General features: G+C 41.5%; 1 protein-coding gene across 8 annotated transcripts in view; it reads left to right on the top strand.

The window, feature by feature from the left end:
* Positions 1–9,045, top strand: part of YAP1 (Yes1 associated transcriptional regulator) — an 83,436-nt gene extending 74,391 nt beyond the window's left edge. For all 8 annotated transcript variants that reach the window (XM_081909923.1, XM_081909921.1, XM_081909924.1 and 5 more), the window contains 3 exons: positions 1,273–1,403; positions 4,828–4,940; positions 5,503–9,045. In XM_081909923.1, the coding sequence (XP_081766049.1) occupies positions 1,273–1,403; positions 4,828–4,940; positions 5,503–5,741 (483 nt within the window). In that variant the 3' untranslated portion in view covers positions 5,742–9,045. The remainder of the gene's footprint in view (positions 1–1,272; positions 1,404–4,827; positions 4,941–5,502) is intronic.
* Positions 9,046–16,045: the final 7,000 nt, after the last annotated feature.

Raw genomic sequence — 16,045 nt, 5'->3', positions numbered from 1 at the left:
GACAGCTAAATGCCTTTAAGAGACCAACTGGATAGTTTTCAAAAAGCTAACCTCATTTTAAGAGTAGCTTCTCTAAGGGGTTGATGGATTGTTTTGGCTCATTTTTCAATATCCAAAATTAGAATTTTGTACTAACAATGAGTGTTAAGTCTCTTTCTTTCCCAAGGGCCGTTAGAAAAGTTTGACATAGTTTTTTTTTTAAAGCAATGAAGAAATAAAAATAGTTTTCAGCCAGGTTTTTTTTCAGTTCTTTTTATATATAGAATAGTATATATTTTTGAAACAAGGACAAAAATCTGAACCTTTCCAATATGCTTTTAAAGTACTGTATTGAAATAAAAACGTACCATACATTTCCCAGCAGTGCAATTCTATATATGTCTACTCAGAAGTAAGCCCCACTGAGTTCAGTTTCTCCCAGAATAATGAGTACTGCGGCCTAAGATCCGACCCCTTCCCGAAAATACTAAAAACAGAGGATATTGTACACATTAGGAATTGGTGTTAGAAAATCACTGAGCAACATCTGAAGCTACTGCTGCTGCTCTTGAAATTTTCCACATTTGTTTCAAGTGGGAATTATTAAACCAGAACCCCAGCAATTTTAACTTCCAGGCTCCTATAACATAGCCATTCAATGAGTGGCTAGGGCTGAGGTTCTCAAACTCATGGCCTACCAAATTTTTTTTCAGAGAAAAAAATTACTCAGAGCCCCCTGGAAATATCTCCTCTTTAAGGGAAAGGGTTGTGCTAGTGCCGCAGCCTGCCTGCCTGCCATTGGCTAAATAGGCAGACATGCCTATGGAAGTGAATAAATCATAATGAATCTGTGCCTCCACTGCTAAACCGTATTTTGTGTCGTTAGAACCTGTTGACTCCACAGTTCCATCTCCTTGCCTTCCCTTGGCAATTTGCATCAGATTTACTTGGAATATGTATGTGTAGCTCTGAACCAAATGCAGCTCTGAGACAAGATGCAGAATTGTAGACTAGAGGGAGGAATTGTATTTGTAGTCTTACATAGGTATGCCCAGAGTGGCTGGGACAACCCAGTCAGATGGGCGGCATATAATTAATAAAATCATAATTGTTATTGTTATTGCAGGATTTGCATTAAAATGTGTGCTGGGACAATGTGAAACAAAGGTGAAATGGGCAGCCTTCTGGTTGTGCGTAGTGTGGATGCCTGTTCTTGCCTGTTCTTTAGTGGTGCCGATGGATTTTGAACTTTGTACACAGAATATACTAACGCGGCTACAACTTGGTCGGCAGGAATTGGCTCTTCGCAGTCAGCTTCCCAGCATGGAACAGGATGGAGTTCCGCAAAATCCAGTGTCCTCTCCTGGAATGTCTCAAGAACTGAGAACAATGACCACAAATAGTTCGGATCCTTTTCTTAACAGGTTAGTAGCTGTAACTACAATTGGTGGTTTTGCTTTGCAAAAAAAAAAAAAAAGAGAGAGAGAGAGAGAGAGAGAGAGAAGATTCTGTTTGGTGCATGTAATTGTCTGTTTGGAACATCTGTCTTTTCCAAGAACCACAGCTGTAAATGAATCTTTCCTTAAATGGAAAGTCCAGATTTTGTTTTGTTTTGCTTTGTTTTTTAAGTTGAGGATTAAAAGCTGTCTCCTGCGGGAGGAAGTCAACTGTTCAGACTTGTAGGAAGGGTTCGTCTTCAAAGTCATAACATGTTTGCCCCGGTGCAAGTCAATTGATGAACAGCCGTTTAGAATTACTGACTCAGAAAAGCTTTTCAAAAGTTTAGCAATGAAATCTAACGTTGGGCTCACTTTAAGGAGTTTCTGCAGCAGCCCTGGTTCTATTTTTATCTTTTGTAGCATTTACAGAGGAAACAGTGATAAGGTTTTTACATATCAAGTTGCAGAGCTTACAGGCTAACAGGGTTTTTTTGGGGCATTCATTTGTGCAGCCTGTTCAGATAGATCCTTGTGAACTGTTTTGTGCATCTAATTTTTTAAAAATGTTCCTAGCCCTCATTGTTGCAAAGATATGCTTGAAAATGGTAAATATATAGATTTCAGGAGCTCAGAAAAACTGGGAATATATGTATATAAGTTTTCTCCTGATGTCTTACACCGAGGACATGACATTCACAGGCCTGATTTAAGTTTTCTCAGTCATAACCACATTTGCATATATTTCAGTAGAACTTCCTGGTGTCTCAACAGCCTAATCGATTTCATTGACTATAGGACGTTGCCAGTACCAGATGCCAGGACAGTGTAAATTGTTGCCTTAATCTTCCTTCCCACACACAGGATGTGCAGATTATATTTATTACGACTGAAAATGCAGACTTTCTGTCGCTGGTCTATGTTACAATGTACTCCTGCTATGGTCAATAACTCCAGAGCATAAATGTGGATATTGTAGCTTACAGCATTTCATGTGTGTGTTGAAAGGTCTACAAGCCATTTTTGCATTATTTAGTTCAGGGATAGCAGACCTTTTTTTCTACGAAGAGATGTTGAGTCTTCCCTTTTCTCTCTCTCTTTCTGCCACCTCCTTTCCCTCCCTCCCTCCCTCCCTCCCTCCCTCCCTCCCTCTCTCTTGTCAGGTGGCTCTAAGCAAGGATTTGAAAGTTGGGAGATGTAGGATGGAATGGCATGCTTTTCTCCTACTCCTTCCTTCTCCCGCTTGGCTTTTGGGCAGCTTTTCACATTCCATCACTGTAAGTGGGGCTACACTGAGTTGTGGCAGCCTCACAATATGTTCTTTAGAGTCCTGTGGGAGGGGGTATCCCAGCAGACTGGCTCTGTCCGCTCTATGCAGCAAAAGTAAGCACATTGCCCACTTCTCGGCTGGCATCCGACCAAATGCTTCCACCAGTGCAAGGACGTTTGGGTGCACAACAGAACTTCCCGTCCATCTTCTCCGCGCATGTCCCCCTATCTGCACCAGAAAGCGGGAGGAACCCAGAACAGATTTAGGGGAAGAATGGGAAATGAGAGGGAAGGGGAGCCTAAAGGCCTTGCACTAGTAGAATCACTTTGTTAAATAACTCCCAAGCCACACTGACTTGGTCTCATTTTCCTTCTGCTACAGCATCCTGAAGCCTGAGCATTCCGAGAGTCTGGTGCAGGCCTGTAGGGACCTGCCTTTTTGTTACTTGAAATCTGTGTTCCGCATGTCTCAAGTGTGTTATACATACATTTGGGAACTTTTTTTTAAATTGGAGGGGGTGCTACTTAGGTCTGGAATATGTGAAATATCAATTATTTTTTAGGGAAATACATAAAGTGCTGGCATATCCTAAGGATCCCAGGAAGAGACCTGTGTCCCCACAACAATTACCAAACACATTTCCCCTTCTCTGGGAGGAAGACCTTTCATTGCCACCCAATCTTAAACAACTCCTCACCCACAATACAACAACAACCAGACTTAACATGGACACTGGTACCAGAGCCTGCAATAAACCCAGATGCCAACTTTGCTGCCACATACACCTGGACAACACCATTACTGGCTCCAACTACATCAAACATACCATCTCAGGACTATTTAATTGCTCATCTTCTAACATTGTGTATGCCATCAAATACCAACAGTGCCCTTCAGCTCTCTATATTGGATAAACAGGCCAAACCCGCCAAAGGAAAAATGGACATAAATCTGACATCAGGATTCACAAGACAGAGAAACTAGTAGGAGAACACTTGAATCTCCCAGGACATTCTATACAAGCTCTCAAAGTAGCTGCCTTATTACAAAAGAATTTCAGAAATAGACTGGAAAGAGAAGTTACTGAATTGCAACTTATTAACAAACTTAAAACCATGGAGAGACCTGGTCTGAATAGAGACATTGGATTCTTATCTCATTATACATGATAAAGCTATTTTTAGCCATCTCCCCCCTTGCTTTTTCCTGTAAGACCAATTGCAGTTGTTAACAGTCGTCAACAGGTTTACCACAGCTATCTGCCAATCACCCATTCCCACCACCCTTCTGAGTAACACCCCTCACCACCCTCTCACTATCTATAAGGGTCTGCTGACTTCTGCTTCAGTGTATCTGAAGAAGTATGCATGCACACGAAAGCTCATACCAATAACCAACTCAGTTGGTCTCTAAGGTGCTACTGGAAGGAACTTTTTAATTTTGTTTCAACTGCGGCAGACCAGCATGGCTACCTACCTGTAACTAGAACCCTTCTCAGGGTTAGATTTAGGCACGGATACATGTGCTTTTGTTGTTGCAGGATTGAATATTATGTGTAGAACCGAGAAGCCAAAGAAACTTCTTTTTTTTTCTAATGTCTTTTTTTAAAAAACGTGAGAAGAATTAAACTTGCCTTTATGCTTTGGGGTAATGAGTGCTTCAGTGTTCTTGGTTAAAACTAAGATGATTGCAAGAACTACCTACTCTAGAAGAATGGCAGACGAAGGTGACGGAATATATGGGATTGGCAGAGATGACCGGCAGAATCCGCGACCAGAGGAAAGAGACAGTGGAGGAGGACTGGGGAAAATTTAAAGTATATCTTAAAAATTGTTGTAAAATTGTGGATTGATAAGATGTTAAGGGGTAAGAAACAGAGAATTACAGCTGTAAATGTTAAGCTTAAGAAAATCCAAAAGAGAGTTAATTAGAAAAATTGATTTAAGGGTTGCTAAAAAAATGGAAAAATAAGGATGCGGTAGAAGGGAGGTATGGGGAAGTCAATTTTATTTGTATGTTTTTGTTTTTTGAGATATATGTGTTTTCTTTTGTTGTTGTTTGTTGTATGTCATATGTTTTGAAAATCATTAAACATTATTATAAAAAATAAAAAATAAAACTAAGATGATTTCCCTTTTACAGTGGAACTTACCACTCGAGAGATGAGAGCACAGACAGTGGCCTTAGCATGAGCAGTTACAGCGTCCCCAGAACTCCAGATGACTTCCTCAACAGTGTCGATGAAATGGATACAGGTTTGCATTCTTTCCTTCTAATCAAAATTTTGAGATTTTTTTTCCAATTTTGGTAGCGTGCCTGACTAGTAACAGAGAAAGAGAGAGAAAAAACTGCACTTCTAGGTAATGTCAGAATTCTCTTATGCCATTGCCCTGCCCTGTTCCAGGGGACAAGATCCAATGGGTTGAAGTTACAGGAGGGTGGGCTTCAGTTGAACATGTAAAAGTTTTTAATGATAAGAGCAGTTTAATTAATTAGCAGTTGCCTTGGAGGGAGGTGGGTTGACCCTTTGCTGGAGGTTTACAGTAGGTAATCTTGCTTCTAGCTTTTGTTTGTTTGCTTAAATATTTTAAAAATATTTTTTAAGCACTCCTCCACATGCAGCTGCTGGGTGACCTTGGGCTAGTCACACTTCTCTGAAGTCTCTCAGCCCCACTCACCTCACAGAGTGTTTGTTGGTGGGGGAGGAAGGGAAAGGAGAATGTTAACTGCTTTGAGACTCCTTCGGCTAGTGATAAAGCGGGATATCATTCTTTCGGTGAATGTGATGTTCCTGTTTTGCATTCGTTCTGCATCCAGGTGACACTATCAACCAAAGCAACATACCCTCCCACCAGAACCGCTTTCCAGATTACCTTGAAGCCATTCCCGGGACAAACGTGGACCTTGGGACGCTGGAAGGAGATGCAATGAATATAGAAGGAGAGGAACTGATGCCAAGCCTACAGGAGGCTTTGAGTTCCGACATCCTTAATGACATGGAATCCGTATTGGCAGCCACCAAGCTAGATAAAGAAAGTTTTCTTACCTGGTTATAGGGGCCTCAGGGAGATGGAGTTTGAAATCTTGGAAGGATCTAAGGAGATAAGACACGTACCTGATGTTGAAAACAAGCCTGTACGGCAACGGCTTCTTGGCTTATGATCAGAGAGGAAAACAAGTAAATGAACAAAATACTCCAGATTCTTTTTCATCCAATGTTTTGTTCCTCCTTGTCCAAACGCTGCTGTTTTACTGCTGACCTCTTTCACAGTTGACTCTGAAGAATTAGATGTTTTGTTTTATCCTCTTTTTTTTTTTTTTTGCTGTTGCAACTACTGTTCCACATGGTCATAATGGAGAGAGGGAAGGATGGGAAAGTGGCGAGGGCCCTGTTTTGGATGATGACTGCCATTCCTTTTGTCCTGCTATCTGTTTTGTATGCCCTTTTATCTAATAATGCAGATGTTTTATGAATTCAACTCTGCACATCCCTTCTTGCAGCTGGCTATGCTTTGCTTGGAGTTTTGCTCTTTTGCCTGTGGCAAGCTGCAAAAAAACCCAAACATGACTTACTGGTCCAGTAAGCCAAAAATGATGTATCTGATGGAATAGAAGTCAATACGGATTTGGAGATAAGGATCAGAAGAAGGCCGAGATCTTACTATTGGGCACAGTCCATCAGACACTATGGCTGCTTGATCAACGTTGAAAGGAATGAAATATGCACAGCAGTGATTTTTCTATTGGATTAAGCCCATCATTATCTACTTAAAAGTTCTCTTTATTAGCTTGTTCACATTTTATGGCACCATAATTGATTCATTTTACACAAAAAATCATTAGAATCTTGATTGTTGCCTCTTATTTTAGCTTTTTTTCAAATTCTAGGCCTTCTTTTTAAATATATATATATAGCAGTAGGTTAAGAAGTTAACTGTTTTCAGTTTTGTGGTTTTTGTTTCATATTTTTAAATAATGAAAACTAAATTTCCTGACTTCACCTAGTCTTATTTAAGTCTGAAATGGTTGACTTTTTTTATACCTAACTAGTATAGCCAGATAGCCAGTGAATATCTATAGTTCTATGTTTTGCTTATAACTTTTTAAAAGATAGCTTTGAATGTATTATTAGACTAAAGGACCGGTGGCTTATCTTTTGTGCCTGTACCAGAATTCAAAGCAAATTTTAAAAGTTGGAACTCCTACTGAACACTATTCCTAAATACGCTTATTCGCGCCAATAATTTCAGAGGAATTTACATCCATCAAAATGTTTTTAGGACTACCGCTTAAAAGTGACCAACCTGTATGGCTTTTATATCATGAGTTTTAAACACAGCAAAAAAAAAAAAAGTATACTATGGTTCTTCATCACGGGACAGCTCTTGCCATTTTTGAGAGAGCTTTTTAAAATGTTGATGAAATTGGTGGCTTGAGATTCTAAAGTCCCTGATGGATAAAAACTGAGATGCTTTCGTATAGTTAGTTTTATGATATCACCTGCACTGTCATCTTGAGTTTACAACACTAGCAACATGAACACTAAAAGTTAAGGTGCATTCAGAAGCATACTGACGAATAAGCCCATGGTGCATATAGAAGATTGTAAAGATATGTGTTAGATTGTAATGTGAGCAAGTAGTAGTGTATCTTAGTAGTAGAGATTAGCACTGAAGTCGAGGAGCCGAGTACATCTTGAAACCATGAACTATTTTTACCAGAAATGATTGTCCTCGAAGTTGATTGTAGGAATTGTGACGTTTTCCAAAGAGTATTTTTAAGTGAACAAAATGAGCATGAATCAATGTTACAGTATAAGCTATGAAGTTTTGGTTTTTTCCGTAATGCGTTGGCACCAGCTAGTACCATCTGGATCTTTCAACATTCCCATTCATTCATTGTCCTTATTTTCAAGGGTTTATAACCTGGCCATCAAAAGACCGTTCAGGCTGAAACTTTGCGTGTTAAGTTTTAATGTCAGCAATATCTCCTAGGTTCATTATATCCCACTCCCTAGCTGACGTGTGGGATGAAACCTAAAAGCGAAGCTTTGGCCAAGAGGCTCAATGGCTCCCTTCCGCAACATCATGTTAACTCCTAAGTCATTACTTGTGACATAGTTGTAAGAACACATCACACTCCCATTAAGAGGATTCCTTTATTCCTAGTCTCCCCACATTTTTCCAAAGATCCTTTCAAAAGGCAAACTGACACAAAATATAATTGGACTTTAGCAGTTGTATAAATGAAGAGAAGTTGGACATTGAGCGTTCCTGCTTTTCGGTGAGCTCATTTATATCCAGATATTGGAGGACCACTTATATCTGTTTTGAGCCTCAAGTAGAAATTGCTGAATTCCTATCCTGGGTATTGCATAGAAGTGCACAGAAACAGTTTCTGTTTGCTTTTCTTGGTCACAGCTTTAAGGTTGGAACTTTTTAATTATTATTTTTTTCCTTGCTGTACATACACTACACAGCTTATACTGTATTCGAGTAGCACTGCTGGAGAGGTACCGACATAAAACTGGGAATTCTTGAATTTCTCTTAACACTAAACCGTTTATGTAGTACTTAACGCAAGTTACCTTATAAGCCTCTTCATTCGATGGGAAATGTGCCTTAGAGATTATTTGTACCGTTAACAGGAGAAGAAAAACAAGCCAGTCTAGATTTTTGTTCAGATTGATCACTTGACAGAGTGGCTTAGCTTTTGTGTGTGTATTGAAATACAGAAAGAAAGAAAGAGAAAGGAAGTAAGAAAAGTGTTATGAGTAGTATTTTGTATTGATTGGTGTATATATTTAAACAGATCACTGTCCTAACTTTATAGCTTCGAGATTTTTTTAAAGTACAGTTATGTTCAGATTGCAATGGAAGCTTATGAATTCTTGTGTATGTCTGACAGCATAACTTCTTTGGAATGTGTACTGTTTCTATAAATCATATGGATCAAAAATTGTACCAATCAGTGTTGGAGCTCAAGCAATGCAAAAGGTGAAAAGACAATTTTGGAGTGATTAACGGTAACTTAGTTTTTGCACATCTGGAGAATCCATATTAAAACGACTTCACTTGCAATCATAGTGGGATTTTTTTTATACAAGATGCAGGTGTGCGTGTGCGTGTCTAAAACGACACTTTAGGGTGAAAAACTTCCATATTTTAAAATGTTTTCTATTAGAGAACTCTGAAACTCAACTTTTGCAAATATATATAAAGTTATGAATGTTATATTTTCTTTATAGAGCATGCCTCTGTTAGGTACCGTAGTAAATTCTGTTACATTTTCTTTTATGTAATACGTTTTTTCCCCATTGCTTTTTTGTTTTACATGATATAAATATATACTTTGCGCTTACAGTGTCTTGTTTGGTTTTTCCACATTTAAACATACCGTAATGCAGAGGCACGAGGAATTTTGTACCAGGTCTTTACAGCTAATGCAGAATCGTTAGACGTTTAATACTTTTTTAAATAAAAATGCAATCAAATTTTACATATCCATGTTTGTCAAATTCTATAAACTGTTTGCTGGCAGTCACCATTTTTATATTGTACAATCAGCCAGCCCAGCCTCATTAGCTGGGGGGGGGGGGGAGGGCAGTACATGCACACATGCAAGTCTTTGGATAAGGTCTCTTTGACCAAGGACAAGTAAAACTCTGGCCGTTATGCCAATGTTTTCTCCACAGGTGGCAGAAATCAACTTTGCAACAAATAAAGGTATTTTATTGGGGGGAGAGGAAAAGAAAATTAAGATCCCCCCCCCCCCCGAAACCATCCTCGTCTAGCAGCGCATATGTGCCGTGTTCGGAATTTTCCTCATACCGTGTGGTGTGAACAGCAGATACCAGCAAAGTCAGCAGAAGACCATATTTCAGTCCAAGGGTTACGATGTTCGTAACATCGTTTGGGGGGGGCATTAAACAATGTTTAGCGCGTTTCCCAGTTTTGCTTGTATTTTTTTATATCATACTTTAAATTCAATAGATTCCATGGCACTAAACAACAAAAAGCTCTAAAACTGCACTACTGAAATTAATAAGGGGAAGCAGCTGGAAAGCAGGTTGCCACCACTGAATAAGTCCTCTCCTTTATTGCATTACATAGTTTCAATAGGGAATGGTTTTGGAGGAAGACTTCAGATCTTCAAGCATGGGCAGTCTAGCGTTCCCTTTTTAATTACCAATTCTCAGTCTGTGTCAGTGTTCCTCAGAACGCTTAATACCTGGGACACATGTATCCAGTCATACCTCGGGTTACAGGCGCTTCGGGTTGCGCGATTTCGGGTTGCACACTGTGCCAAACCTGGAAGTACCGGAATGGGTTACTTCTGTGTTTCGACACTTGTGCAGAATCGCAACCCGTGCGTGCGCAGACATGGCGCTGCAAGTTGCAAATGTGCTTCCCGCACGGATCATGTTCACAACCCGAGCGTCCGCTGTATTTTCTCATATTGGTGGTTTACTCTGAATACCGGTTGCTGACGGACTCGCAAGTCGGGAGAGGACAGTTACACTCACGTGTTGCTTTCTGGTTTCCCATTGGCATCTGGTTGACTACTGTTGGAATGTAGTCCTGGACTAGACTGCTTGATCCAGGAAGGCTGATAATCATAATTATTTTGAGTTCTTACCTGCCCTTCATCAGAAAGCCCAAGAGCCGGTTACAACAATTTGTGTGTGTGTGTAATACTTGTATATATAATACTTAAATATACTTAATATGACAATACTTAATATGACAATAAATATTATTATTATTATTATTATTATTATTATTATTATTAAATACTTGTAGTATTAAATTATTCCCCACTTCAATCTTGCAGTTCTTTTGAATATTATATGTAATATGTTCATATGCTTAGTGGTACATGGCGGGATCCTTGAAGTGGTGTGCTACAGCCCATGTGAAGCCCTCAATGCTACATAGCTCCAAGTAGCTTTGCAAATAAGAATGTAAGAAGAGGTTTGCAGGATCAGGCCAGTGGCCCTTCTAGTCTAGCAGCCTGTTCGCACGGTGGTCAACTAGATGCCCGTGGAAAACCCATGAGCAGAACCTGAGCACAAGACTCCTCTCCCCGCATCTTCAGCTTTCAGGAACTGGCACCTTGCCTTTGACCAAAACACAATCCACTTGGGTTAGCTCTTTATTACCAGAAAAGAGTAGCCAGCGGCTCGAAAAGTTTCCTCTCATCCTTGCTGGGGGAAATCCTTACCTGCCGCAGGCAGCCAGGCATATGGTTTGTGTGCAAGCCTGCAGCCCAATGCATTGTGGAGCTGGCTTGTTTTGTCTCCTTGGACCACGGACTGCAGAGCAGACCACCACCTGCAGCTACAAACATTGACCATCTCCTGTGCAGCGCCTGTTTTGGGCCTTTTCCAGTATGGGGATTCCCCCACTCCCACCCTGCCCAATTTTCCAGCATTGTGAGCAGTAACTTTTACAATAAAAAGGAATTAGACAGGGTCCCTTCCAACTCTTCAGTACTGCGAAGAACAACTTCTTGACAGTATGTGCTGCTTCAATAGTAGGACTGACTGCCACTGCCTTTAGAGATTTTTTTAAAGCAAAGGTTGGATGTCTGCCTTTCAGGGATGTTGCTGCAGTGGATTTCCAGCTCTTGGAGACCGTTAGATTAGACAATATCTAAGATCTATTTTTTTCTTTTCAGAATTTGTCATATTGAAACCTTACGTGGTTGACCATCACGTTTATGACATCAGCCTTGATATTGGTGTGTTTTTTGAGGGGAGCGGGACATTCGGCTGAGTTGCAGGAAGGCCCTAAATAACTTGAAACCTTATCGGGGCTAAATAAAACTGTCGACAATTGCATGACTAACACCCTAGATTATGGTGACATTTGTTTTCATTAACTTGGAATAAGAAGCAGCATGAAAAAAGTGCCTCTCCCAAGTCCTTAGTCTGTTGACCACACCCCTGTTTGAAATCTCAAAGTAAACACATCTGCAGCAAAAGGAATACCTCTGCTCTTGCTCCTGTGGGCAGTTTTAGAGATGCCCAGCTCAGAAGCATTACTTGCGCTACATAATCACTTAGGATGTGCCCTATCTGAGTAATGTCTGTCCTGTAAGGTTTCTGCAATCATTCCTTGTTCTGTTTTTATTTGTCATATCTAGAGGTATTATACAACTGGCTCCATCAGTTGTGACCTATTTGTTTTATCTGGCTGTTAATTTCACATGCTTCTCCTGGGTTCATCCTGGTTTAACTTAACTCCATATAGGACTAGGAGAGACCCCTGCCTGAAACCCTGCAGGGCCGTTGCCTGTCAATCTTAATCAGGACTTCTCAAACTCTGGTTTCCAGCCAGTGTAGAAAATCGTGAGACAGGTGAACCAACAGTTTGAATCAGTGTAAGGCAGCTTCCTATCTTCCTACATTTTGGGGACTTGGCTAAGTTCGTAAATGCATTTTTCAGTAGCTACCTTACCTTTTAAACAGGCTATTTCACTTCAAATGTTCAGTGTTTGGCATTGTATTATATTGTATTAATCTAAATATAGCAATAACAACAATATACGGTATTTGGAATGCTTTTATAAGCAGAGGTTGGGTGGCCATCTGTCATGTCTGTTTTAGCTGAGATTCCTTCCAACTCTGCAATTCTACTATTCTACGAAATGGTATGTTTGCTTTTATTATTGAAAACTGCCTTGGGAAGTTTCCAGCCTTGGAAAGCAATTGAGAAAGAAGTTTAAAAAATATTTCCACATAGGATCCGCTTCCTCAAACCCTCCCCCCCATTCTTCCCCATGGCTTCAAATTATGAATAAGAACTATATGATAACTACATGTATGCAAATGACATAGCACCATGAATTCTAGGCACAGAATTTGTAACTTTTAAAAGAAAAATGTGAGATGCTCTTTCTTCTGCATTCCTGACTTCCTTTGCCGCATTTGAATTGGGTTTTAACATAACTATTAAGGGGGGGGGGAGAGAGAGATGACTGTGTTTGGAGATGCAGATGTTTTTCTAGGGAGACTTCCAGATGTTTGGTTTATCAAGTGATTCTGTTTTCAGAGGTGCCTGGCACCTGCAGGCCAGATGTCGACTAGGCTGATGTTCCACATGCTGGCACAGAGCAGCTCTTGTGGAAACCTAGTTACTCTGGACCTCTTTACTGGCACTCCCCATCCCCCCACTCCCCGCCTCCTATGAGGTCCTTCCTGCTTTGGAAGCGCCTATCCAGAGGCGCTTCGACCAAAGAAGCTCAAGGCTGAATTTGGGATGGGGCGGCCAGACAGCCTCTGCCAAGAATTCTGGTTCAGACAAAACAGAGCACACTAGCAAGCTGACATCTATCTGGTTGCACAGCAACAGAGTTGTAAAACTTGCTGCTTCGCTGACAGGCCTGGCAAGAAGTGTGGGGCTATTAAAAAATTTCAACACACACAACAAGCATGTGTGGCTTTTTCAAGTGGACGGCCGTGCCGTGTACCAAGAAGGCTTCCAGATTTATAGCGGGAGAGATTTTGTCAAAAAGCACACTGCCTTTTAGGGTGTGCTCTGCTTCGTTGTGTTCTGACTGGGAGGAGGGGAACCCATGGAAAATGCAGCTTGAAGTATGACATACGAAATAAGAAGGAGCCTGTGGGATCAGGCCAGCGGTCCATCTTGTCCTGTTCTTCTAGGAAGTCTGCAAATGGGACCTGAGCACAACAGAACTCTGCACACCTGCGGGTCCAGGTATTCAGGAGCATTCTGCCTCCAATGGTGGAGGCAGAACAAAGCCATCAGGGTTGGTTGCCATTGATTACATGGCAAGATTATATTATATACACTGGTCCTGAGAGATCTGCATTGGCTCCCAGTATGTTTCCGAGCACAATTCAAAGTGTTGGTGCTGACCTTTAAAGCCCTAAATGGTGTTGGTCCTGTATACCTGAGGGAGCGTCTCCACTCCCATCGTTCAGCCCGGACACTGAGATCCAGCGCTGAGGGCCTTCTGGCGGTTCCCTCATTGCAAGAAGTGAGGTTACAGGGAACCAGACAGAGGGCCTTCTTGGTAGTGGCGCCCGCCCTGTGGAACGCCCTCCCTTCAGATGTGAAGGAAGTAAGCAGCTATCTTCTCCTTAAAAGGCATCTGAAGGCAGCCCTGTTTAGGAGAGTTTTTAATATTTAATGTATTGTTTTTAACACTTGATTGGAAGCCGCCCAGAGTGGCTGGGGAAACTCAGCCAGATGGGCGGGGTATAAATAATAAATTGTTGTTGTTGTTGTTGTTGTTGTTGTTGTTATATGTCACTGATGGAGATAGAAGGTCCCACCAAGTGACCCAAGGAGCCACTTCAGCTAGAAAAGGGCTGCTTCTCACACGTCCTGTTAAGGCAGAGCTGGAGCCCTCCAGATGTTCACAGAATCATAAAATGAGTTGGAAGAGACCCCAAGGATCCTCTAATCCAACCCCCTGCAATGCAGGAATTTCAACCAAAGCATCCATGGCAGATGGCCATCCAACCTCTGCTTAAAAACCTCCAAGGAAGGTTATATTTGAAGATGGCTATCATATCTCCTCTGAGTCTCCTCTTTTCCAGGTTAAACATACCCAATTCCCTAAACCGTTCCTCATAAGGCTTGGTTTCTTTGTTTTTAGGCTCCAGTTCCCATCAACAGGGGAGCTAGAGGGCCACTGGTTGACATCCCTGTAGTACGAAGTTTCAGGAAGCTATACTGCAGTAAGTGCATTTTCCTCTTGACTTGAAACACATTTGTTCTAGAAACCACAAATCCAGGAAAGGGCTGGGTTCTGTAGGTATTGTCACTGTGTAAGAAAGCTTGGTTGTCTTCCAGTGGAACAGGTACAACAGATTTATTTTTTCAGATGGGGCAGGGATGCGCAACAGGAAGTTATGCACCTAGCCAGAGACCAGGCAACAGCAGGTTGGATTCACAGAGCAGGAGAAACTGGGAATTTGATAAAGCCGTGGTCTGCAACATCCTCGTTCAGATTGCAGGCACCTATTGCAATGAATTAATGTGCAAAGCCATCTGGGAGGACACTTAGATGGTGGAAGGCCAAAAGGGTCATTAGGCTCTCAGCTTGTCCACAAACCCCTACATGGGTTTGTTGACACCTGCGTTGTGCTTTAAAGACATGCTCAGCCTGTTTTTGATTTTGCCAGGCAGGCCTTTGCCCAAAGCGGTTTTAAGGCACATTAACCCTCTGAGCCGCCTACTGAGCTATGTTTCCATTTATTTGCTTTTCCCCTTCTTGCACAGCTGACAAAAGGAGATGGGCAACAACATATTTCAGGAGGACGCCCTTCCCTTCAGATATACTTTTGTGAACCAAACGTTCCATGAACAAACAGCCAAAGGTGAAACTTCAGGTCTGGGCACGTTGGCCTAACCAGGCATAGCTGTTAGTGCTACTGCTTTTTTCAGACAGGCTGCCACTTTAAACAAACTTTCCTCCTTTCCCACTGAACTGATTAGGTTTTATTTGTGTCAAGTGTCTCCCAAACCTATACAGTGGTACCTCTAGTTAAGAACTTAATTTGTTCTAGAGGTCCATTCTTAACCTGAAACTGTTCTTAACCTGAGGTACCACTTTTGCTAATGGGGCCTCCCGCTGCTGCTGTGCGATTTCTGTTCTCATCCTGAAGCAAAGTTCTTAACCCGAGGTACTATTTCTGGGTTAGCGGAGTCTGTAACCTGAAGTGTCTGTACCCTGAAGCATCTGTAACCCGAGGTACCACTATAATTGATACCCGAGAAGGGGCAATGACAATAAAGATATTATTATTATAATTATTATTATTATTATTATTATTAACCAAGCTCCTAAGACGTACTGCACCCCTTAGTGTGCCTTCAGAAGATGTAGGGTTTCCAACAGGGATCTTGTTGGCCACTGTGAGAACAGGATGCTGGACTAGATAGGCCCTGGGCCTGATCCAGGAAGCTCTCCTTAGGTTCTTATGTAAAAAGATAAGAAAAGCCCTATTGGATCGTTCTAAAGGCCGATCTAGGACAGCTTCCTGTTCCCTCAGAGGCCCAGCAGGAAAGCCCACAAAAAGAACTTGAGGGCATCTGCTTAGCATGCAGAAGGTCCCTGTTGTTGAATAGTGGGTAGACATAGCAGACAACACAGCGATTTCTCCAAAGCAGCTCTTTATTTGTAAGCTGGGACAGAACTGAACAGCTCAGCCGGCCTGCTTTTATAGGCAGCCGGCTGTCAACATTGTAGCAACAACAACCCAGGGCTTCCCGCCTAAAATAACTGACGTGGACCTGAGTGAAAACTATATACATGATACTCCTGGTGGCCAGGGTGAGAACTTCAATACATAACACCTGTTTTGACCCCAATAGGGCTGGGAATG

The sequence above is a fragment of the Podarcis melisellensis genome, assembly GCF_964234715.1.
Source record: "Podarcis melisellensis genome assembly, chromosome: 4".
NCBI classification, from domain to species: domain Eukaryota; kingdom Metazoa; phylum Chordata; class Lepidosauria; order Squamata; family Lacertidae; genus Podarcis; species Podarcis melisellensis.
This window is presented reverse-complemented; position numbering and strand designations above follow the sequence as displayed.